Here is a 23987-nt window from a genome sequence, read left to right on the forward strand (position 1 = left end):
AGTTGTTTCTTCAGATTCATAGATACATATTTAAATTTTGTTGCTGTGGGAGAATGTGGAGGTTGTCATGGCAACAGATTAAAGCAACAGAGTGTATGTGATGTACTGGGATGCTTGGTGCTAGCCATGCCAGCAAAAACATAAAATAATTATATTATACAGAAAGAACTGTACTAAAGGTAATGGTGTGATAGTCAATTATGTGTCTTTCACCTCCTAGGAACCGTAATTTAACACACTGATTTGTTAACAATTTTGATAATATTGTCAGTCCTGGAAGGAAATGAAGTTTAGACTAAGGATGAGATTATTGGTAGAGGATCATCACTCAATTTCCGGCTGCCTAGAAAAATACACACACACACACACACACACAGAGGAAAAGAGAGAGGGAGAGAGACAGAAAGGGGGCGGGGAAAAAGAGAGAAATGGACAGAGAGAGGAGATTGGGCCTACACGAGTCAAATCTGATAAAGTTGATGAATTGAGGGGACAATAAATTTAAAGCAAGCAATCAAATTAAACCCCTTCTGAGCAGAGGTTCTTGAGAAAATTTAAGTAATTACCCCAACTCCCTGATTTACTTCACCATGTTGGCAGAGCCTTTATTGATCCCTTCTCTGTGGACCAGGGGCCTATTTCTCTGCAATATATTTGCTACTGATTTAAGTTATCATCATTCTCTTATGAAAATTAAATGCTTCAAGCAGGGCTATTCTATCTCCCCCAGGGTTATTACTCTTCTCTCTGAGGGATCTCAAGGCTTCAACGTGTCCAGAAGCAGTAATCGTGAGACAGCACTATCGGCAGGTGTCCTGGGTTATCATGCAGGATCCAGAATAAAAGAGAAAAGAAATGGGCTTGAGTTCACGGGCTGTGGCATGCTGGAGCAGGGCAGTGTGATGGGCCAGAGAGATTTGGGGAGACTAATATTTTTAGCTGTTCTTTGGATGGGTCATATAAAACAGTAAAGACACAATTCCCCTGACTTCTTTTCTCGCTGAAGCCCTAGAGATAATTCAGGAAAACTTTCAACTCTAAAAAAAGAAAGAAGATGGCGTCCCTACTTTTAGTCTTTATTCCCCTTTCCTTCCCATCTCATGCTATCATTTCTGTTTATATGTGCTCATTAAATAATGTCTTCTCCAGGCCCCTCCTAGTTTTATTCAGAAACTATATTGGCCAATTTCCTAGAGAAGAAACCCAAGCTTTGAGAGTCCTTCCCACCCTGGGACAGGCTGATCCATCCAGGAAAGAGACTCTGATCCTGAGAGAAGTCGTTACTATATTGAGAGGCGTGACACAAAGGATGCAGACTCTGGACCCCACCTGCAATGGCACAACCCATTTCAAGGCAGAATGAAAAAGGCCTATGCAAACATAAAGAGGAACTGAATTCAATCACAATGCCAGACAGTCTCGGGCGGCCCCTCCACTGCTCCTGGTGCAAACCAGGGTCAAAGACATCTGACGTGGCTCAGTAGAAAGAGGAGATCAATAACGCTAAAGAGAAGCATCTGCAGTAGGAAGCAAATCACTGCAAATTTAAATAAAATGTCCTCCACGGGCAGGACTCCTGATGGAAGCCCTACATCTGCCATGTCGACCTTGTCACTGGGACTCCCCCGCCTCCTTGGGGGGAGAGAATGAGGGAGAGGCAAGGAAAGAAAAAGCAGGAGCCAGGGATGGTTACAGTATTGTGTTGTCTTCAACCGAGAAGCCCCAAAGAGTGCAGTGCCCATCTGGCCAATCCAAAGAGAAAACACTGATAATGTGAACTATTTTTAGAATGACGGGGATAAACTACACGTCAGTCTCAGAAGAGACTGGGAGGTAGCTAAATGAGGTTATTAACAGTAGGATAAACAGAAAGCAAACTTCATTTAATGACTTAAATGTATTGAGAACTTATTACACGAGCCAGATACATCTGACTAATAAGGATACTAAAGCTCAAAGATTGTAAGCAGTAAGTCAAGGATTCACACCAAGGTCGGCCTCGCTATAAAGTCAGACAGTAACCTAAACCCCAGTGTTAAGGACTCATCTGCAAATACAACGTGTTTCGAGGCCATTCTCTTCCTCACGCTCTTCATGGTGTCAGGGTTCCTGGCGCACACTTGGCCTGTCTGGATTCATAGGAACAAGAACAAATACCTCTGAAGGCGCGTGAGATACTCAGGCAGAGAGTGGAGGCATAAAACAATGGATTATAGAGAAATGTAGAAAGCAAGGAGATCTCAGCCTAGTGCTACACCATTTGCTTCCCGTGACTGAGTCTGCTTAGAGAAAATTGGGTTGTTGAGTTAAAGCAATAAACTGGTAAATTCTACTGTGGGTTACCAGACCTCGACATCTTTGTTGTCTTTGCTGTTGTTCAATATATGGCCTATCATTGTGAGGACCTACACTGACGGAAGCAGGAATAATGTAGGAGCCAGAGAGTTGACTGCCAGGATATAAATTCCACATCAGGAGCACAATTCCCAGGGCGCTTTTGCCAAGGGAAATGGTCTTGAGTCTCCCCAGCCCTCCTGACCCATTTCACAGATGCTACCCAAAGAGTAAAATGGAAAAATTCTAAGTGACCAATATCCATTTTGTTTTACTTGTGGTTAAATATTAACTTTCTGCTTTATGAAGAAAACTAGCATTTCCTGAGCAGGGACAATGCACATTCCCTGCACTAGGTGACTGATACACATGCTATCTCGTTGACTTTTCACAACCTTTTAAGGCACTACATGCCTACTAGCAGCTGATGGAACTGAAGGCTCCAGTGATGGAGTTGCCTAGAGCCAGGACCTATGGGTGGCATGGGGGTTCAAGCCAATGTTCTTAAGACTTTCAAAATCAGTACTCTTTCCTTCTATGCTCTTCCTCGGCCCTCTTTAATGATGTATGCCCTTGCCACACCTCTGGATCATCCTTCTAAACTTTAGAAGTCATAGTTCAATAGAGCAGAAGGTATATTATTATTGAGCTGAAAAAAATCCTACTGAAATAAACGTGCATCCGAGAAGTAAACGCCTTGTCTAAACTCCTAAACTAAGTGGGTTGCCACTCCTTTCTCTCTTTCAACTAAAACTGAAATATACAAGAATCATTCCAATTACTTGAAGGTTTGGGTTAGCCGATTCCACATTTCCAGACTTAGTGAGAAGCTTTTCATGTCCAAAGAACTTTTTGTGGATCATGGCTATTTGGGAAAGGATCTCAGATGGGCAGATGTAATGCGTTCACAATTGTTCCACCCCTGGGAAACACAGAGTGAAAGGGAAAGAGCGGGGACCCGGGAGCCATCCAGATCTGAACAAGAACCATGACTTCACCATTGGGTGAAGTTGAGCAAGTCTTTTCCCTTCTCTGTACCTCAGTCTCTTCATCTTTAAAATCAGGATGATGCTACCAACCTCAAAGTGGTGCTGTGAGGACCAACTGAGATGACCTACACAAAAAGCTTGGCGCATACACATACCCACTAGAAACTAAACTAGAAACTAAAATTTTAAACTTTTAGAAACGAAAAGCTCAGTTTCTTTCTCAATCCCTTCTGATATAGCTGCTTATTGATACAGCTGTCTACTGTGCTTGAATAAGATGGGGTGAGGGCATGCACAGTGCCCACTGCTGGTCCAGGGGAGAGTCCATCTTGGGAGGAAAGGAAGTATCCATTGTTTTGATTCTCACTTTCTGCAATTTTCATTGGGAAAAGAGGGAGGAGAGATCCTCTAACTCCCACAGCTAAACAGAAATGACTTTTGAATTCTCTGCCGTTTTAATATTATCAGCGTTACTATTACGTTCCGGGGATGAAACACAGGGAAAGCTGACAGTGTATCTTTCCTGGATGCCAAGCAGATCATAATCAGACATCATCTTTATTTACTGAGCACCTATTACGTGTTCACAGCTCAGCAGCCCAGAAACTAATTCAGATCAGCTTCACCCCAGTGAGATAAAGTTTGAGCCAGGCATGATAAAGCCTGAATTAAATGCTTTCTTAGAAGGGAGGAAAAGGGCACCAGATCCCATTCGGGGAGGGACGTCTCAACCTCCCCTCAAAGGAAGTCTTCTGTGTGGGCCCAGGTGCTGCTAAGGGGGGCCTGGTGGGTCGGCGGGGGATAAAAGGCTCTCTGGAGGCCCTCTGACCCCAGCTGTCCCACGGGAAATGAGCGACGAGGCTGCTGGCTGGCAGACAAGCAGGTGTGCCCTTAAGAAGCCATGGAGATTAGCTGGGGCTTATCCAAACCTCTGCAGGAAGCAAATCTCTCCCGGCTTCTCAGGAGACCCCAGCAGTCCTCTGGCATCAAATAAGCCAGACGCAGAATGGACGTCAACTTGGCCTTTTGTGAACCCCAGGCCCCAGCGTGGAAATCTGGACACGATCACACTTACCAGGGCCCCCAAGGAAAATGAGGTTTTGAAGAATATGTTTAGGAAAAGGAAGAGGGAGGAAAGGAAATGACTTCAAGGCAGGAGCACGGGTAGAGGCACCTTACTTGTGCTTGGATCTCTGTATTGGGGATCATTTTGGCCCCACCCCCCAAATTTAACCAAAAGTTACTTCATTTGCTTGAAAACATGGCTTCTGGGGAAAATAGGGGGTATCTGCTCTTCAGCAAAGGTAAAGGCCAGAAGACTCAAAGGCTGAGAGAGCTCCCCTTCTCAGGAGCCCAAAAGGGAAGCAAATTAGCACCGTGAGCAGAGGAAGGAGGGGGAGACGGGGCCCCCATGAGTCCAGAACACACTCACTTTACTCTACGTCCAGGTCTAATGATGTGGGGAAGGCACTGGCTTTAGACCCACATCACTTAGATGTGCGCTGGAGTCCTGCTCCTGCTGTGTATCAGCTGTGTGGCTCTGAACAAGGCACTTCAACGCTCCAAGCACCAATTTTCCCATCCTAAGAGGAGCCTAACAATGGCTCCTTCATGGAACCATTTGAGCATTAAACAAGCTAATTTCTATAAACATATAACACAGGGCTCAGCACACAGAAGGTGCTCAGTAGAAGTTAGTTTTGCCCCTTCTTTTGACAACCCAATTCTCTATGCAAAACAGCAGATAAAACCCCTACACTTGTGGAAACCCATTCCCAGTGAGGGTAAGTCACATTCCCAAACCTCATTCAGATGGAAATAGTAGAGGTGCGAGCCCAGATTTCCCTGATGCCCTCGCCAGGCCTTGCTGTTTGATTGGCACCGTAAAGATGACCCGACACCCAGACTCAGAAAGGTCAAATGATGGCCACAGCAGAGGCAGGCCTCAGAGCCAGACACTGGTACACCTCAGGCGACCTCCTGCAAGGGTGTCCACCAGGGAGGCTGTACTTGTAACTGCCTCTCCCATGGCAGAAACCCACCCAGGAACCGTGTGGGATGTATGGGGTTTGGTTTCAGCTGATAGTGTAAACAAGAGCTCTCTTATCTCTCCAGCCGGTTGTGCCTCACACACATGCAGGCACAGGACAACTGGCTCTGGAATGGCTGAGATGCGGAGAAGACGTCCTTGATTCAACAACAACAACAACTATAATAGGAATTTTGCTTTCGACTCAGCCCCTGCCCTCCCTGCCTTCACGTGGGGCATAAGCAGAAACATAACTGCAAAGGTGGCACAGCGGTCTCTCTACCCAACTCTCAGGTCGTTTCTGAGGCAGGAAGGCTCTCGGGGAGAGGCCGGATGGGGGTGAATCTTGTCTTTACTTCTTCCCAGAAGTGGCTGAATTTCTATTCCTATTTGAAATGTCCTATCAATCACCAATACCTAAACTTTCATCATTTTAGAACTAGAAGGAAACTTGTAGACACTCTCATTTTATAAATGAGGAAACTAAGGGAGACACGGAGGTGTGGAATAAGTTTCCCAAGGCCAGCTAGCAATCCAGGGCCCACCTCCTCCACTGGCTGATGCAGGGTTTCAGGGACCCACATGCACGGTAGAACAACCCTGACCAATCGTTTTCATCATGATGGAGGCTCACTGTGCACAGAGCTCATGAGAAAGGCACTCGGGGTCAAGTGTGATGAGAACACAATTAGTGTGACAAATATTCAAATATGCCATTAAACATCCTCAGGAAAACGTAAATAAATAAAATGCCAAAAAGTCCTTGAAACCAGTATGACATCTTTTTATTTCAGAGATTTCTTTTTGGGTCCCCAAGACAGTCTGCTATAATTATTATTATGGAAATGGCAAATCACTATAAATATAGCCTTTGATTTAGTCTCATCGTGTCTGATAAAGTTGTTTCATTCAACTATAATTTACTGAGCGCCTACTATGTGCCAGGTATATTCTAAGTGCTAAGAATAAAAAGATGAACAGCCACAGTCTCTGTGCTCAAGAAATTCAGTGTCTAGGAAGGGGTAAAAACAAGCACTGCAGAAAATACATCAAAGACCTAAATGTAAGACCGAAAACTGTAAAACTCTTAGAAGAAAATGTAGGGGAAAAGTTTTGAAACAGGATTTGGCAATGATTTCTTGGATGTAACATCAAAAGCCAAACAGAAAAAGAAAAAAAGAGATAAATTGGACTACATCAAAATTTAAAACTTCTACGCATTAAATGACACGATTAACAGAGTGAAAAGGCAACCCACTGAATGGAGAAAAATATTTACAAATTGTGTATCTGAGAAGGGATCCAGAATATATAAAGAACTCCTCCAATTCAACCACAAAACAAAGAACTCGGTTCAAAAATGGGCAAAGGACTTGAATAGGCATTTCTCTAAAGATGACATACAAATGGCAGATAAGCACAGGAAAGGATGCTCAACAGCACTAATCATCAGGGAAATGCAAATCAAAACCACAATGAAATACCACCTCACACCCATTAGAATGGATACCATCAAAAAACCCGAAAGTTTAAGTGTTAGAAAAGATGCGGAGAAATCAAAACTCTTGCACACTGTTGGCGGAATGTAAAACGATGCAGCCAGTGTGGGAAACAGTGTGGTGGTGCCTCCGAAACTTAAAAATAGAACTACCATTTGATTTCACAATCTCACTTCTGGGTACATGCCCAAAAGAATTGAAAATAGGGTCTTGAAGAGATACTTGTACATCTGTGCTTATGGCAGAATTTTTCACGATAACCGAAAGGTGGAAGTGATCCAAGTGTCCATCAACAGATGAATGGATGAAAAAAAAAAGTGATATATACATACAATGGAATATTACTGAACCTCAAGAAAGAAGGAAGTTCTGATACACGCTGCAATAGGGAAGAACCCTGAGGACAGTATGCTAAGGGAAATAATCCAGTCACCAAAAAACCAAATACTATATGATTCCAGTTCTATGAAGTACTTAGAGCACCTGTCATTTACAGAGGCAGAAAGTAGAATGGTAGTTGCCAGGGCAGGAGAGGGAGGAATGGGCAGTTCCTGATCCACGAGTGCAGCGTTTCACTTCTGTGAGATGAAAACCGTTCTGTGAACGGACCGTGGTGATGGTAACGTGACAGTGGGACTGCAATTAATACCCCTGAGCTGAACACCTAAAAATGGTTAAGGTGGTAATTTTTATACTATATATATTTTACCAAATTTTTTAAAAATACAGGCACTGCAGTCACCATCATCAGTAAACTCATCAGGAGGTAACTTAAGTCTCTGGTGCCCCAGCTACACCACAAGAGACCAGGCTAGGTTTAGGGTCCAATAGAAACCACTCACAAAAATGTGAAGACTCTGTGACAGTGTGGAACACTGAGAGGAGAGGGGAGCCCGTGGGGAAGAAAGCTGGTCACCTGCAGAGTCCTGCCAAGTCTTCCTTGCAGACCATAAGCCTCACCAGATGGTTTATAAAAACCGATCACGCAAAATTTCTCCATTAACAGTTAGAAATCATTTTAAGTGCCACGGCCACAGGAGAGACATAGTGGGACAAACTAAAAAGTTCCACATCATTAACTTTTACTCTCGACTGTTAAGAGGTTTCACTTGGTGTTCTCAGATGAGGACAGCGGATACTGAGGTGAACTTTGTAGTTATTTGTTTAGAAAATGGCTGGTAAGGACTTACCGGTTTCTTTCTAAGAGATCCTCCAGGCTCTTGGTTCCCCTTCGGTAGGGAATTCTTTCCGGAGCGCTACCGTCCTGGAGAGATGAGTCCAACAGGATGTGGAACACCGGCGTCTCTACTGAGAGGGCACACGAGAAAGACAGATTACCCGAGGCAAAGGTGAAATGATTTTCCCAAAGTCCCAACATTTATAAACTTCATGAAACTCACGGACGCCCTTAAAAAGCCACACCTCTACCCACAGCATTCACCACGCTCCCTTTTTGCCTCTTCTTTGGGCCAAGTGCTGTGCTGAGCTGGGGGGTAGAGAGAAGTAAGATGCAATCCCTGCTTCCGATAACTTGGCATCCTCAGGAGTGAGAGAGCCTTAAAGTATGAATTACACCGTCTTAGTACAGGATATACTGTGGTTTTGTCTGCATAAACTAAAGAAAGCACAAGCGCCAGCACACCTCCCCTGGTGCCACTTCCAGATGAGAGAGGTAAAGCTCAGAGAAACAAAAGGTTAATCAAGGAGCGAGCGCCATGTCATGCGTTTTGCTTCCTGATGCGGCCGCCTCCAATTCATGTTCCCCGGTACCCAGCATCCTCCTCCCTAGATGCCCAGTCTCTGTCTGGAGGTGGTCGGAGCGCAAATCTGAGGCTGAGAGCACAGGATTCCCTCCCTTTCCAAGCCTGTCAGCCTCCCAGAGAGGAGACACCCCCTGTCCCTTGGTCACAGAACGTACGGCCATACCTTTGATCAGAAAGGTCAGTAGCTAGCGAGTGCAAATGGCAAGTCCATCAGCACCACCATTCAAACTGCAAGGCTGGCAGCGCTGTCTTCACGAATTAAATGACACATCACGAGGACCCCGAGGTTCGGACAGACCTCACTGCCTGACATGCTGGGTCAGCCTAATTCCCAGCCCGTTTCAGATACCAAACAAATGATCACGTGTTCCATGATGATACCAAATTGTGTTTCTGTGTGTGTGCGCGTGTGTGTGTGTGTGTGTGTGTGTGTTCCAAAGCCTCCATGCAAGTGCATGATCATCAATTAAATATTTATCAGCCTCCCGCTGACCTACGAGGCAGAATCCTCATCCCCCGGCTCTGGGAGCATCAGTACCAGCTATTTTATAAAGGCTGCTTCTCTTCTTGGTCAGTGGAACCTATTTAAACCTGAATGAAGAGCCCTCACTATCTTTTGTACTGGATCCATCTACCAGGCTGAACGAGGCTTTTAGAACCAACAAGAACCAGATGGCCCTCCAAGAGCATTTTTGAATGTTTAGATCTGAGTCATTTGTATGCGGATATCTTCACAAAATAGCAATGTGGGTAACAGGCTCCAGGCTGAGTCCAGCTTTCCAGACAGCCCATCTTTGCCCACAATTGAGAAGACAGGCACAATATTGTAGGGTTCCACAAAAATATTACAGCATTTCTCTATATGTGTAGCATCAAATACAGGAAGAGTCCCCGTCAGGCTGTCACGACAACGTTAGTGCGCCACAACCGCGTCCCTTCCCAATTATTTTTCTTTCTCCCGTGGCACCTACAAGTTCTCCCCTAGCATAGGCCTAAAGCCAGCTTTGTGAATCAGCCAGCAGAGGGCACTACAAAACTGGTGCAATAATGAAACCACCACAAATTCAGAGCCGAAACAGATTTAGACTAATCAAAATGGGCTCCCGTTTTATTATGTGCTGGCAGCTCCTAGCCAGAAAGAGGAGGACCATGGGAGGGAAGAGAGGGAACCAGAAATGCACCGGTAGATGGGCCCGCTCATCTGAGGAAGAGGGAAGGCAGCAGAGTGAGTCCAGTATCAGAAATCCAACGGGAGGGGCACACCTAGTTCAAAGGTGGGAAGTGATCAAAATTCAGGGGGTCAACCCAGCACTGTGACTTCTCAGCGTTTACCCCAGAGAAGGGAAAGCTTATGTTTACACACACACCTGTACATGGATATTTATAGCAGCTCTATTTATAACCACCCCAAACTGGGAACCATCCCAATGTCCTTCTGCCAGTGAACGGATAAACCAAATGTGTTACATCCATACACTGGAAAATCACGCAGCAATTTAAAAAGGACAAATTATGGATGCCTACAACAACACTGATGAATCTCGAAGGTTGAGTGAAAGAAGACGTTCTCGAGAAAAAGTTCCATTGCATGACTGCATTTGTACAACACGTTCAACGTCTCAGCACCGCCAGGGACTGGGGGCGAGGGGAGGCGATGACTACAAAGGAAGAGCATGAAAGAATTTCCTGCAGTTGATGGGACTGCTCTGTGCCCTGCTTTTGGTGATGATTACATGAATGGATACGTGTGTTAAAATCCACAGAACTGTGCAAGCAAGTCAGTTTCACTGTAGGTTAATTAAAAAAATAAATTTTTTTAAAGAAAAAAAATGAGCCATAAAAGTAATCAAAGGGGTAGAACTCGAGAGGCGGGATGGGATACGTAGATAAAGAGTGAGATCTAGCAATGGTCCTTATCCAGAATGTAGGTGAAGGGCAGAGCCCCAGAAGCAGAGCTGAGCCCCCAGGGACAGGCTGCCGGGGATCAGGTGAGAAGACGGGGCTCCCCGCTGCTGACTGGTTGAGGTGGGGTTTCCGCTGAACACCAGCAGCTCAAGTTGAAGGTAACAGAGGAGCCAAGGGGACCCACACGGTGTTGACTGAACGCAGAGGCTGACGCTCAATGCTCCTGCAGCCCCAGGGGTTCTGCTCACCCCTAGGAGCCCGCATCCACGACACTGCAGAGCCGCCCCAAGTCACTGCCCCAACCCACTCGCTGGCAAGGAGGGGCTCATCAGCTGTGGGCAGAGGTTTAGCTGAGAGCTCCAGTGACAGACAGAAGCTAGACAGACCTAATCTAACCCTCCCGTTCACAGATAAGAAACCTGAAAGAGCAAAGTCCCCCAAACCACACAGCTCATGAGCATCCCCAGGGGTCCTGACTCCCAGCACTGGACCCTTTCCACCATGCCTTGCACCGCTCCCTCATCAGTTCTCTAGCCTGGGATGGTATTTCTTCTCATCTGTCCTAGGCAGGTGAGACCATGTTTTGCACTTAAAAGATAACAAAACACAGGTGACTCCACAGCATTCCATGACAACACGTGGAAGAAGTCCCTACCTCACTTAACCCTCGTTTGTCACTGTTACGCTTGTTCTTTTCTCATCGGAATTGCTCATTACTTCCTGCATCTGATTTCTGTGTCAGCATTCTCTTATTCATGCCATTAAATACAAGATTGGATGGGATGGCTACAAAGACAAAGTTCTCACCTATCAAGTCACCTCTTATGTCCTATCCACGTTTTTCATTTCCATCGAGCTTTGGAGAGCTCAGAAGAGGGAGAAGTGTTACGGTTCCCTGGGATGGAATGTTACAAGAGAAAAGCCTTGGGTACAGAAATCGAGGTCAAGGTACTGGCTCAGCTCTGCTAATAACTGGGTGTGAGATTTCAGGTACGTCACTTCCTTTCTTGAGAATGAATTTCCTCCTCTATAAAGTGAGCTGGTTGGATTGGAAAATTACTAAGGTGCTGTTCAGTCCTATAATGTTACATTCCACATTTAGTCTTAAGTGTAGACGGCAAATAACTATAAACTGATGCACAAAAGAACTGATTCGTTTCTGTAATTCAACAGATATCTTTGGCAGGTCTACTGTATTTTCAGGCTACACATTAGCCAGGAGGTATTTAACAACATATAAGAAATGAACACTGCCTTCAAGGACACGTAACCTCACGGATCAGAACAAGAGTCTAGGTTAAAGGATCCACTGTTCCACTTGGCCTCATGTGGGTCATTTGTTTAACCTCTCTGAACCCATTTCTTCATCTATAAATTGTGAATAATAATGGCTCCTTCCAGGAGTGAAAAATAAATGAGGGTATATTAGGTTCTATTATTAAGTCATTTATATTACTGCCCTGCCCTTTTGAAACAGCATTCTTCTTCTTACCCCATACCTTTTGGCACACAATCTCCATTTTTAATCTCTTCATCGCTTGAAGTTGAATTTTCTATTAATGCCTTGAGATGCAATTCATATTCCACTTTTCCACAAAGACATACCTGTCTGCTCCAGCCAACACAATCTCCCTTGTCTCTGGTTTTCTGTTGCCTTTTAAAAACACTGATGTGGTGTTTTCTACTGCTGCATAATTGACTTGGGTGTGTGTGGTTTAAACTCTCCTGAACTCCAGCTTATATGTTACCAAATGCCTCCAGAGACCTCAAATTCTACATACTTCAAGTAGAGTCCACAATCTTGTCAAACCTTCTCCTCTTTGTGAGCTCACTTCAGTCTATAGTTTCTCAGTTGCTCGCACTAGACACCTAAGTATTTTTCATGTTTCTTCTCCACCACAGCCTCCTCCAATCCATCCTATTAATTCCAACTCTCACGCATCCCTCAAATCAGCCTTTCTCATCTCCACTGTCTCAGCCTTCCTAGAGCATCTCTTGACTTAAGAGTAAGAGTAATGCAATAGCAAAGGGCAGAATGTATCAGTATCACCCCCCAAGCTTTTTCAAAATACCCCTATTTACCTTCCCATCACCTCATATGCCATCAGAAACTCGGTTGAGGGAAAAGACAGAAGATTAAGGAAAAAACTGGGCTTGTGTATCCTGCAAAAGCTTCCCAGGTTATTCTGATACACTGCCCATCACTGCTGAGAACCACTGTTTTAACCTTTCTCCCCTCCAATCCCTTCCCCCTCTACTGCCCAAATTACTTTCCAAAACCTCCAATTATAATGGCTCCTCACTCCCTCTCAGAAACAAGCAAACAGACAACAGATTCTTTAGTCTGGCTTTCACGTTCTGGCTACAGGCCACTTTGCTGAATGGGTTTCCCCCCATTCCTTCCATGCCCCATGGGTTCCAGCCAAACCAAACTTGACCTTGTACCTCTAGACATACCACACCCTTCCACAACCCAGGGTCTTGATTCACGCCACCTCATCTTCTTGGGATTCCCTTCTGCTCTTGTCTATCCCTACCTGGGAAAATCCCACTTGCCTTTCAATGTCCAGACTAATGCCATCTCCCCCACAAAGTCGTCACCAATTTTCACCCTCTTCCAGGCAGAGTTAGCTATTCCCTTCTCTACACCTTCATCTCATTCTATTCACAGTGCTCATCTATTGAGTAACAGTTCAGGTAGGCCATCTTTCTCGACTCCCTCCAATAGGATATGGGTCCCTCCTGTGGTCCCCTAAGTAACTGTTTATACCTCTGTTATAGTTACACCCTATTCTACTCTGTGTGTGTGTCGGGGTGGGGGGGTTCATAACCCGTTTGTCTTCTAATTTAGACCGTGAACTCCTCAAAAACAGACACCATCTTATCCTTCTTTGAATCCGCAGCCTCAAGCAAGAGTCTGGAATCTTACTGGGCACTTAGTAACACTTCAGTCAAGATCCAGATTATCACGGATGTAAAAAACAAACTTATGGTTACCAGGGGATAAGGGGGGAAGGGATAAATTGGGAGACTGGGATTGACATAAACACACTACCAAATATCAGATAACTAATTAGAACCTGCTGTATAGGACAGGGAACTCTATTCAATACTCTGTAATGACCTGTACGGGAAAAGAATCCAAAAAAAAAAAGTGGATATATGTATAACTGATTCACTGTGCTCTACACTTGAAATTAACACAACATTGTAAATCAACTATCCTCCAACAAAAATTTTTTTAAAAAAGACCCAGATTAGATATCGTCCCCTCGGTAAGCATTTCCCAGCTCTAAGCAGCAGCAGTGACTTCTTCTGCCACCACAGCACACTGCCAATACCACCTTCTACTGCAAAAGCCTGTTTCTGAGTTCATATCCTTACCTAAGACTGTGAGGACACTAAGGCTGGGAACTATGTCTTTATCTTTTTCTGCCCTGTAGCATGCTGCACAGTGCGTGACAAATAATTCCACCCACCAAGGTTCTGGAATAACTGAACTGAATTTACTGGTGATTTCTTTCCAGATGATAAGCTCTTCAAGGACCCTCACCACATCTTTTACCCCTCTCACAATTTCAACAACATCTCCTCCAGTCCCGGACTGACGGCAAACATTCAACAAAATATTTGTCCATCAACACATGCTTATTGAATATTCCTGAATAAGTTTAGGCCTGCCTTGAGAGAATGCAGTGTCCCTCTCGGCTGTGTTTCCAGGAAAGGAGGGATTTAGTCTTTCAGTGGCCATCCCCCAACTCCAACTGTCATCCTGTATATATCTTGCTTTTCAGCATGGTTTGTCACGTCACTAGAAAGGCTGCATCTGTCACTTTGCAATTCCCAGCTTGTTTCTCTGGACCAGCCATCTCCCTCCTCTCCAATTGTCCCGATGTGTTCACCAGAATGGCATGTGCTATACTAACCTCAACCAGGAGTAAAAATAATGTCTACTTATGTGATAAGTTCTAGTCCAACAAAGCTGAGGGTTGGCTCACTGTTCAATGCATTCATAACACACAGGCCTACTGGATAATGAAAAACACTGCTTTATCCACAACTGAAGGGTTTTGGAATTTTGTTTTTAAAAACTAAACTAAAATATCATGATATTTATGAAAATAAATCCAATCTCACATTATTATTAAAATAAAAGTTAGGAAGACACTGTGTCGTAGGTTTTATTTTAGGCAGTAATAATAATTACCATGCTTTTAGAAAGCACAAACATGACAAAAGCTCTCTTTTTCTCCACTGTTTAAGTAAAACGACACAAATATGCTTCTACAAGTTTATAAATTACCCAACGATTCTTGAATGCCTGGGCACAACTTAGCTGACACCATCATCCAAAACATTAAGTCAGGTAATGAGCAACCAATGAGGAAACAGTTTTCCTGGAAGTTGCGAAATTACACTAACTTGAGTTAAATAAAAAGAACAAGCTCAACATTGATCATAGCACATCAACTGGGAGGAGGGATGCAAAGCATGGCCACCATCATCATATATCACAATAGCAGAGATGTCAAAAAATTTTAAAGTTTCTTCCAGGTAGGTTTAGGTATGAAATTACTTGGAGGCAGAAAATAATGACCCTGACACAGGATATAAGTGACTTTTAATTCACATTTTATCACTGTATTTAAATGTCCCCAGAATCATGATTACTCTAAAATTCTATGATCTGGGATAGATCATTTTCCTTCTGCAGTGAGGTCATTTGTATGATTAGCTGCAATGCAGTATTTTAAGGCTTCAAGAAGAACAAAATGAAATCAAGAACTGAGGCAACAGTACAGACTAGTTTTGTGAAATCTGACACTAGAAAAAAAGATCGGTCTGGGCTTGAATGATTCTGACTGATTATCCCTACAACTGAAGTTCACTTGTATAAAATGGAGTGGTCTGGAATATCCAAAATAACCAGTCCTAATATAGAAAGGACAGGTCTTAGTTGAGATCACCACGCTACAGACTTGAGTTGCCATTTCAGATCATTTCTCAGATTTGCAAGGAGTGAAAAGAAACATTTTGAGAAGTTTCAACACTTCTAGCATTAACCATCTTAATGTCCATAGGTCCTACCTGGTTAATGCTTTATGTGTAAAGAAAGCTCTAAATTATTCAAAATGTTTCAAGTGGGCAAAAGGGTTGATTCTCTCTACCAGGAAATTGGTTCCAGCCAGGTGCATCATATTGAAACAACTTTTCCTTTTGATTGTTAACTTCCTAAAAGGTAGTAGGGTCCTACCAACCAACCCAGAGCAGCCACTGAATTCCTCTGAGATCTCAAGGGTACCCTTGAAAAGTGATGCATGCTGGCACAAGGAGCTGAGCTAGGAAGATCAGGTCTTTGTCTCAGGATTCAGCACCATGTGTTTTTTAACGCTGGATAAGCCAAAACTCCCTTTAGCCCTCAGTGTCCCCTTATGTCAGGGGGAAAAAAAAACCAAAACTTTTTCAAAGGTATGAAGATGAATTAGATTGTGACGGTCAAACGACTTTAGCTTTTTGGGAGAAGATTTTGCAGCAGTAACAGTAACCTGTTTCCCCCAAAATGTTGACCAATTATTCTATGAGTCCTCGATTTATGCTTCGGTGAGCTGCTTTCACTGGGGTCAAGGCACTTGTGGTTCCTGTTGGGCTTTATTTTAGTTCTACCTTGCCAGTGGCCGGCGCAAGTGTGGGGATAAGAACACCCGAAGGGATGGGGACTCTGGGTAAAGGGACTGAAGGTTTGAGAGGCATTACAAAATCGCTCACTTTTTGAAGGAAACCTAATCTTAGATTCTTTTTTATTTTTTTAATTTATTTTATTGAAGTATATAGTTGATTTAAAATGTGTTCATTTCTGCTGTACAGCAAAGTGATTCAGTAATACACATATTCTTTCTCATCTTCTTTTCCATTATGGTTTATTACAGGATATTGAATATCGTTCCTTGTTAGATTCCCTTTTAATACCCTCCCACAAACTTTCTTGTTAGCAGTTCTGGGGTAGGCATTTTACACTTCCTCTTCCACCCTTCCAGATCTACACTCAGAGAAATGAGTAGAGGAGGAATTGTTGCCAAATCATCACTGTTTCTCTTCCATAGAATTTTACATTAAATGAATATGGAAAAATATCCAGCCCTGGATTATCACATCACTTCTCTTAGAATATTCTTGGGAGTTTTATGCTATCCTTAAAACACCAACTGTCAAAATAAGATAATTATTTTTCAAGGAAATCCTAAACATGTACAGTTAGCCTAGCAAGTTTATATAAATGGACTAGTGCCTACATGCCCCCTGCCTTAGAAAAATAAATCTGGGGAGAAAACAGAGCTTCATCAAAGCATCCCTCTATTGATGGAATCCTCATTTTTCAGATCTGCTTCTTTTAAAACACAACTCCTTGAACATGTAACACCACATCCAAATGCCACCTCTTTGCTAATTTACCAAACTATTAGGAGCTTTCTGTTTGCCTCCCAAAATATCAAAAGGACAGTTTGTTGTGCTGGTTGATTAGGAAAATGAAGACTTTCTCCAGAGCTAATGTGTGTCGTATTTCTTTTGAGGACTAGGAACCCTACACTGCAAAGGAAGTTAAGTAGCATTTTCTCGGGCTTCCCTGGTGGCGCAGTGGTTGAGAGTGCGCCTGCCGATGCAGGGGACACGGGTTCACGCCCCAGTCCGGGAGGATCCCACATGCCGCGGAGCGGCTGGGCCCATGAGCCATGGCCGCTGAGCCTGCGCGTCCGGAGCCTGTGCTCCGCAACGGGAGAGGCCACAACAGTGAGAGGCCCGCATACCGCAAAAGAATAAAAAATAAAGGATCACATTGAGGTCAGGGTCTTCCCTGGTGGCGCGCTGGTTGAGAGTCCGCCTGCCGATGCAGGGGACACGGGTTCGTGCCCCGGTCCGGGAGGATCCCACATGCCGCGGAACGGCTGGGCCCGTGAGCCATGGCCGCTGAGCCTGCGCGTCCAGAGCCTGTGCTCCGCAACAGGAGAGGCCACAGCAGTGAGAGTCCCGCGTACCGGAAAAAAAATAAATAAATTTTTTAAAAAAAAAAATAAATAGCATTTTCTCTCTGGAGGCCTCATACAGTTAGGTAGGGGAAGGTGTGCTATTTACTTAAAAAGGGGCAGCTCCACTTTGTTTTCCCAATTTGGAGGGGAAATACAAATCTAAAAGAGTTTACAAAGCAATAAACCCTTGAAAGGTATGTCTGCTACTAAACTGTAGCACCTCAATGGAGTATATGCTTTTGAAAAAGAAACTGTTTTCAATGAATGAGAGGACTGAAAATGAGTTTTGCATTTTGGACCATACCCTGCCATTTTAGTGGTTATTTTAAATCAGCCTGAGGGCATACGGGCGAAGAGAAGTAGAAGAGCTATATCCTATCTTCCATATACACACACCTGTGACCTTTTGCTTCATACTTGGTTAAGTTGTTCTTCTAACATGCCAAAGATGCTATTTTTCCCTTTTGTTTTTAAAGATGTTTGTATTTTTAGGGCCCAGGAGATTTAAGGCACAAATAATATTTTGATCACACTGTGCTCAATACGTGTAATATTAGAGGTAGGGTTTCCATTTTCAAGAAAAGCCCAGGTTGGGGCTTCTGCATGATTTTTATATCAACTGGAAGTTTTATATCAACTGGAACAACCATATTGTGAAATATTTGGATTAATGGTTGAACAGGAACCTGTTCCTTTAAAATGTCTGGGGAATGACCTTGGCCACAAGCTTAGCTGTTCCTTTTAATTTGATCCAGCAGAAATTAGCTATCTGCAGGGGGCACAGGCTGAGAGATGGGGTTCCCTCCAAGTCTGTCCTCCCATGGGGATGAGCATCCTTCCCAGCTCCGTGGAGAATTACACGGTTCTGCCATGCAGAAGGGACTGGGTTATACACTGCTTCAGCCATAGAGACACTGAGCCTTTCATTAACCTCTTTGTCTTTAGTATTTTCAAGTGGAAATACTAGCCAGCCTTGCGCTATCTCTCATTTTCCCCTCATTTCACCCTTTACCAAAGAAGAATTGGTCAAAAGTTGGAGCTCTCCATTTCTTTCTGTCCAAAATGCTCTGAACAAATTAGCAATGCCAATTTCCCAGTACACAAAGGCATGGAAACATCTGTTTAAATTTGACTTTTGAATCAACCCCGAGTGACTACTCCTTGGAAAAGATATGCTTTATCACAGATAAATTTTCCTTGTTCACAATTCCTGGCCTAGAGTTACTGTAGGTTCATGTAGATGTGTGCTGGAAATTAAACAGTGTGCTACCAGGGTGGCCACAATTAAATTCAGACTTGCATTCAAACCATGGCCCGCTCTGCATTTCTTGGAGAAGTTTGCTTTCTATAGACATTTCAGAATGTCTCTTCACAAAAGAAGGAGGCAGGGTGGCTGGGCCCAAGTCCCCTAAATCAAGGCAATGAAAATGGAAAGGAAGAGAATGTATTTGCAGGGTGCCAAAGTGGCTGCTCATAATAGTGAAGATCTTATACTTCCAATTTAGGGTGTTTTCTTATGGACCCGAGAAGGTATTCTACCCCTATAATTCACATGCAGACTACAATCATTATTTGGAAAAGAAAGAAATCATGAGCTCATACTGAGCATCAACCCAACAGCACGTGTCATAAAATGGAATGGCTCCTCAAAAGGAAAAACTTCTTCCTTTGCATGCAGACATATCCCCCTTTTGACTTAAAATACATTTTGGAATTGAAATGCTGAATCTTAGCAAATTCTGACAATAACCAGGAGTGCTGGGCTCGTGCCGGAAGTTAGATAGCTTGAGAAAAAAATTATCAACTTAGAATAACTTTTTTCTAGATAGAACAGTATTTAGAAGGAAAAACAAAAAATCTATGGAGAACTAATATAGGTATGTGATTTTTCTAAGCTAAAAGCTTAGAAAATTTGCAAATGTGTTTGTTTTTTAGCAAAATTTTTGGAAAACGGAATTCAGATTGAATCTGCCTTCTGATTCCTTCTATATAGAATCAGTTTTAATCACTTTTATTTATTGGAAGAAATACAAATTATATGACGTTAAAGTCACTGAGAAAAAGTCCCAGTATTTTCACACTTATGTCAAATGCCCATCTGAAATACTCTCCTAAAAATCTATTTTGAGAGTGTGCCTCTGTAACCTTTGACAGCTTTGAGATTTATCAGGAGTTGGCCTGATCGTAGAAGAGAATCACTTGTGCATAAATGTCACCCCAAAGAACAGCTATGGTTAGTTCAGGTGAAAAACAGCATAACCCTAAGATTTATAGCCATACAAAGGATAGTCAAAACCATTTTTTGTAACGTACATTGGAAAGTTACCACACGCATTTCACATGCAAGCTTAAATGATCTGAAAAAGACAACTACCAATTCAGGCTGAACTGATTTCAACATTTGAGCAAATCACAAACAGCAGGTCTGGCCTGGCTTAAAATTTCCATCCAGTTGTTGAGCCGAACAAGAAATAAACAAATGGAAAACCTGAGAGAGGCATGAGGCTTTTCTCATGATTTTTTAAAACTGAAAATGCAGCAGGAAACAAATACAACCACGAAAGTCCTTGCAAAGAAACTGCCCTTGGCATCTAGGCTGGAGCAATATCCAGAGACCCCCGCCCCCTCACTCTCCCACCAGAACCTCCCACTCCTGCTGTATTTCCTAATTTCCAGGAACGTATCGCTGAGCTGTTTATCAAAACAGTGTGCAAGAAAAACGGCTACCCTCTACTACTCTTCCAATTCTTGCAATTTCTCCCTCCTCCTGGACGGAGGCCACTAGTAAGGGACAGCCTCAGGAAAAAAAAAAAAAAAAGCAGAGCAGTGAAAGCAAAGAAACAGTAGACAACGGTGGCTTTGACAAAGCCTTCCCTCAACCCTCTTTTTGCTCCTGCTGTGACACTTGCATTCAATAGCAAGGGCGGCTGCCATGGGATGCATGGACAATGGATGGAGGAATACAAGGCAGGGGGGAAAAAAGGAAACCAGATGAATTCTGAGCTAAGATGGCAGGGCTCTCACCTTTTCCTGTTTTGTTTTTTGTTTTTGGTTGTGTGTGTGTGTGTGTGTGTGTGTGTGTGAATAGTCTGGATGGAGGTGTCCCGCAGAGAAGAAGTAAAAAAGGGTGTCTGAATTGTTGGATGGTTCTAAAGGCTTCTGCATCTGCACATGCATTTTAGAACTATTTGCAGGGGTCTACTTGCTACCAGCCATCTCCCCCCACCCCCTCTTTCTCTCTCTCTCTCTCTTCTATGTCCTGCAGTCTCCATCACACCTCTGTTAGTATGAAGACTTTCTGCCCATGTAAGTAAGTGAGAGTGTGCATTCCTTAGTGTTTGAATCAAGACCCATCTCTGCGTGCAATTCTGATCTAAGGAGCCTATAGCGGTTACTACAACTATCAATTAGTCAGCAATAGCTGAGACCTTCACCGCCTCTGAAGGAACAAAGGTAGAAAGACAAGCAAATACTCCAGCGCTGGGATCTTGCTGGATCCTGGGAACTTGCTGGCTATGAATAACAGTGCCTTTTCCTGTTTAACGCTCAAACCTACGTAATATTACAGGCTGTTCATGTATCCAGCTGCATAATTAGGTACGGAATGTCTAAAGGCATATATGTTTCTTTGGCATCAGTGGAAATAAAATGTATTAAGCTGAACTGAAAGGAAATACCAGGTGACAGATAAGAGTTTATGACATATTTGATCCATGCTCCATTGTAATGAACTGCCACCAGAACTTAAATTAACTACGGAGTTCTTCGTCCATTTCAGTGGCTCTTATGAAAGAAACTAATAAAATAATGATGAAAGGAGAAGGAAGTATTCAGCCGTAGAAAAGCATATAAGAAGGCTAATTCTTCTCCACAATAGATGAAACTATTTTGGTTTAAATTCAAGTCTGGATTTTATTTAACATTAGGTGGGTTTCTTCTGGAGTGTGTCTAAGCGTGCATGTGTGTGTGTGTGTGTGTGTATGTGTGTGTATTTGTTAATTGCGCATGTTGTGAATACCAGCTTACACTGGATGTATCTGTTGTAACTTGCACTAGATATATCCTGAAAACCATCTGAAACAACATAAAGAATTCTTTTATCTCACTTTGCAGAAACCTCAAAGAATCAACCCTTTTGAAAAACAAGGCTTTGCCCTTCAGTTTTCAAGGCCATCAAAATACTGTTAACTTGAATATACAAAAGAAAGAGGGAGGAATAAGTAACAGCGGATCTTACTCACTTTTGAATACGGATCATTGCAAAGGGAATGGTGTACTTAGTTTCTGATGTGATCTGTGATTTTGCCCTTCTTTTCTGTTGCATAAAAAGCTGCATTTCTTTCCTCAGCACTTGTTGTTAGAATTGAAGTTATTTTCTAATAAGGTATGGGAGATATCCTGAAGGTTAATATATTTTCCTAACTCTGTAAATAAGACAGAAAGTCTCCCTGAAGCCATGCATTTACAGCCAAGCTGTGGCAAGGGCTGCAAAAGACCCACCTTATTTCCCTCTTCTTAAGCACTGTCACTCTGAAGAGCAATGCTGCTTTCCTTCTTCCTGGACAAAATGATTCCAACAATCATTTTACCCCTTTTAACCTCTGAGGCAACTACAGAAGCTGAGAAATTTGGAGATAACACTCAAAGAGAAAACTCCAACAACAGACCCTAAAAACTGAGTTGCAGGGACAGGGATGGAGAATCTAGCAAGCTTTCAAAATGAGGAGAGGTGGTAGAAATCAGGAGAAAACAGGTCCCTAACAAGATACAGCCGGGTAGAGAGGGAGGCTCAGGAACCACCCCAAACACACACACGCCACCGCCACCCTTCAAACCCTGTCACTTAAGACAGAAAAAATTCCTAACCATGTCGAGAGGGGAAGGGGAACGGTGCTAAACAGCTGGCGAGGTGACCCACCGTCCTGTTTGCTCCTTGGCTCTTGCTGAGGGGAGTAACAGCCACGGCAGCGACAACGGAGTTGAAATGTGCAAGTGCAACCTCTGCCCCGTGCTCTCTGCCTCCCAAAAAAGGCAAGAAAAGCATGACCGGGACAGAGCAAAACGGAAGGAGAAGGCGCTGGCGGCGAGTCACAGACCCCATCAGCACAGGCGGCGAGTCACAGACCCCATCAGCACCGGCTGGTCTCTGAAAGCCCTGCATCGAGGGTCCCCATTCACAGGCGGCGAAGAAGCAGAGACAATGGCAAATCGAAAACTGGCAGGGCTTCTGGGATAATTTAATCTCTCACTCCAGCATCTAGATGGGTATAGCAAGGAACACAGGCGAGAGCTCCTCCGTACCGAGGCGCAAGCACATGCCTGCCTCTCCGAGGATGTATTTTTAGACATAATATCAGGGGTGAGGCAGCCTGTCCGCTCAGCTGCAGCGCTCACAGCCTAACGTGGGAGCAGCCTCTTTCGCACTCTCAGAGGAGCCGATGATCAGAGGAAGCAGCCCACGTTTCTCTCCAAGCCAAAGGTCAGTTAAGAGGACCCCAAACCACAATCCATTGTCTCTGCGCTCAGAAAGCATGAAATACGTTTTCAAGATGTGTTCCAAAATGAGGTCACACCGCGTGGCAATTCGCTCACTTCCTATTTTTCCACAGATGCCTTATTCTACCATCCAAAAGCACAACCAGGAGAAGTAATCACACCTTGAGAAAGACCATTCCAATACCACAGACTAAAGATAAAAAAATATTTGGCAGGACATGTATTATTAGTAACATGTCTTAGACTTCGAAACGTCTCCAAACAACGTTTATTAAAAGCAAGAGACAAATGATGTCTTCTGTCATATGGATGTGCTTTGAATTTTAGTATTCCTCCCATTCACGTCAAGCTTCAAACATTTAAAACAATAAACACAAGAGAAAAACAGCCCAGCTCATTAAAGCATAAGCAGAAAGTAAGGAGTCCAGCTTGGCCTTTGCAAACAAATTAGACATAATCTGACATGGTTTTGTTCGAGCCTGGGAATTTTTCATTCACATAGAGGATTAAAATATTTTAAAAGATTCCTTTAAACTTTTCATATTAGAGTACACTTATTAAATATATATATGGGCATATCCATACATATACAAAATTCTCAAGTTAATTTAAATTTATGGGGGAAATCCAAGGGATTATAGGTCAAACAATCCAAAAAGAAAAAAACTCTAAAAAACAATCCTTAACCACATACCAATCTCTGAAGTTTCACACACCACTAAAATGAGATGGTTGAAATGGTGATGAATGAAAATAATGTTTCACAACCACAATATTCCAAATGAAATTACTTAAGGAGCAAAATGCCTACGTCCTTATTTTTGAGTCAGAATTTGTCAGAACTGGGGTTTTTTTTTAATGTCATATACATGTCACCTATAAAAGACAGGTACAAAATGGATTCTTTCCAACTCTACAAATAAGCATCCTAAGTTTTGATTCCCCTTTAA

The 23987-nt window shown here is 43.3% G+C and overlaps 1 protein-coding gene across 11 annotated transcripts in view; it reads right to left on the reverse strand.

Moving 5' to 3' along the window:
- LOC307190567 (uncharacterized protein) overlaps nt 1-23987 on the reverse strand; it is a 394123-nt gene that overhangs the window by 171177 nt on the left and 198959 nt on the right. For all 11 annotated transcript variants that reach the window (XR_013829494.1, XR_013829495.1, XR_013829496.1 and 8 more), the window contains one exon: nt 8042-8159. Coding sequence is in view for 5 of the 11 variants with exons in the window: in XM_079929808.1 (XP_079785934.1) it covers nt 8042-8159 (118 nt within the window). In the remaining 6 variants the exon portion in view is untranslated. The remainder of the gene's footprint in view (nt 1-8041; nt 8160-23987) is intronic.

Source organism: Stenella coeruleoalba (genome assembly GCF_951394435.1).
Source record: "Stenella coeruleoalba genome assembly, chromosome: 8".
Lineage (NCBI taxonomy): Eukaryota > Metazoa > Chordata > Mammalia > Artiodactyla > Delphinidae > Stenella > Stenella coeruleoalba.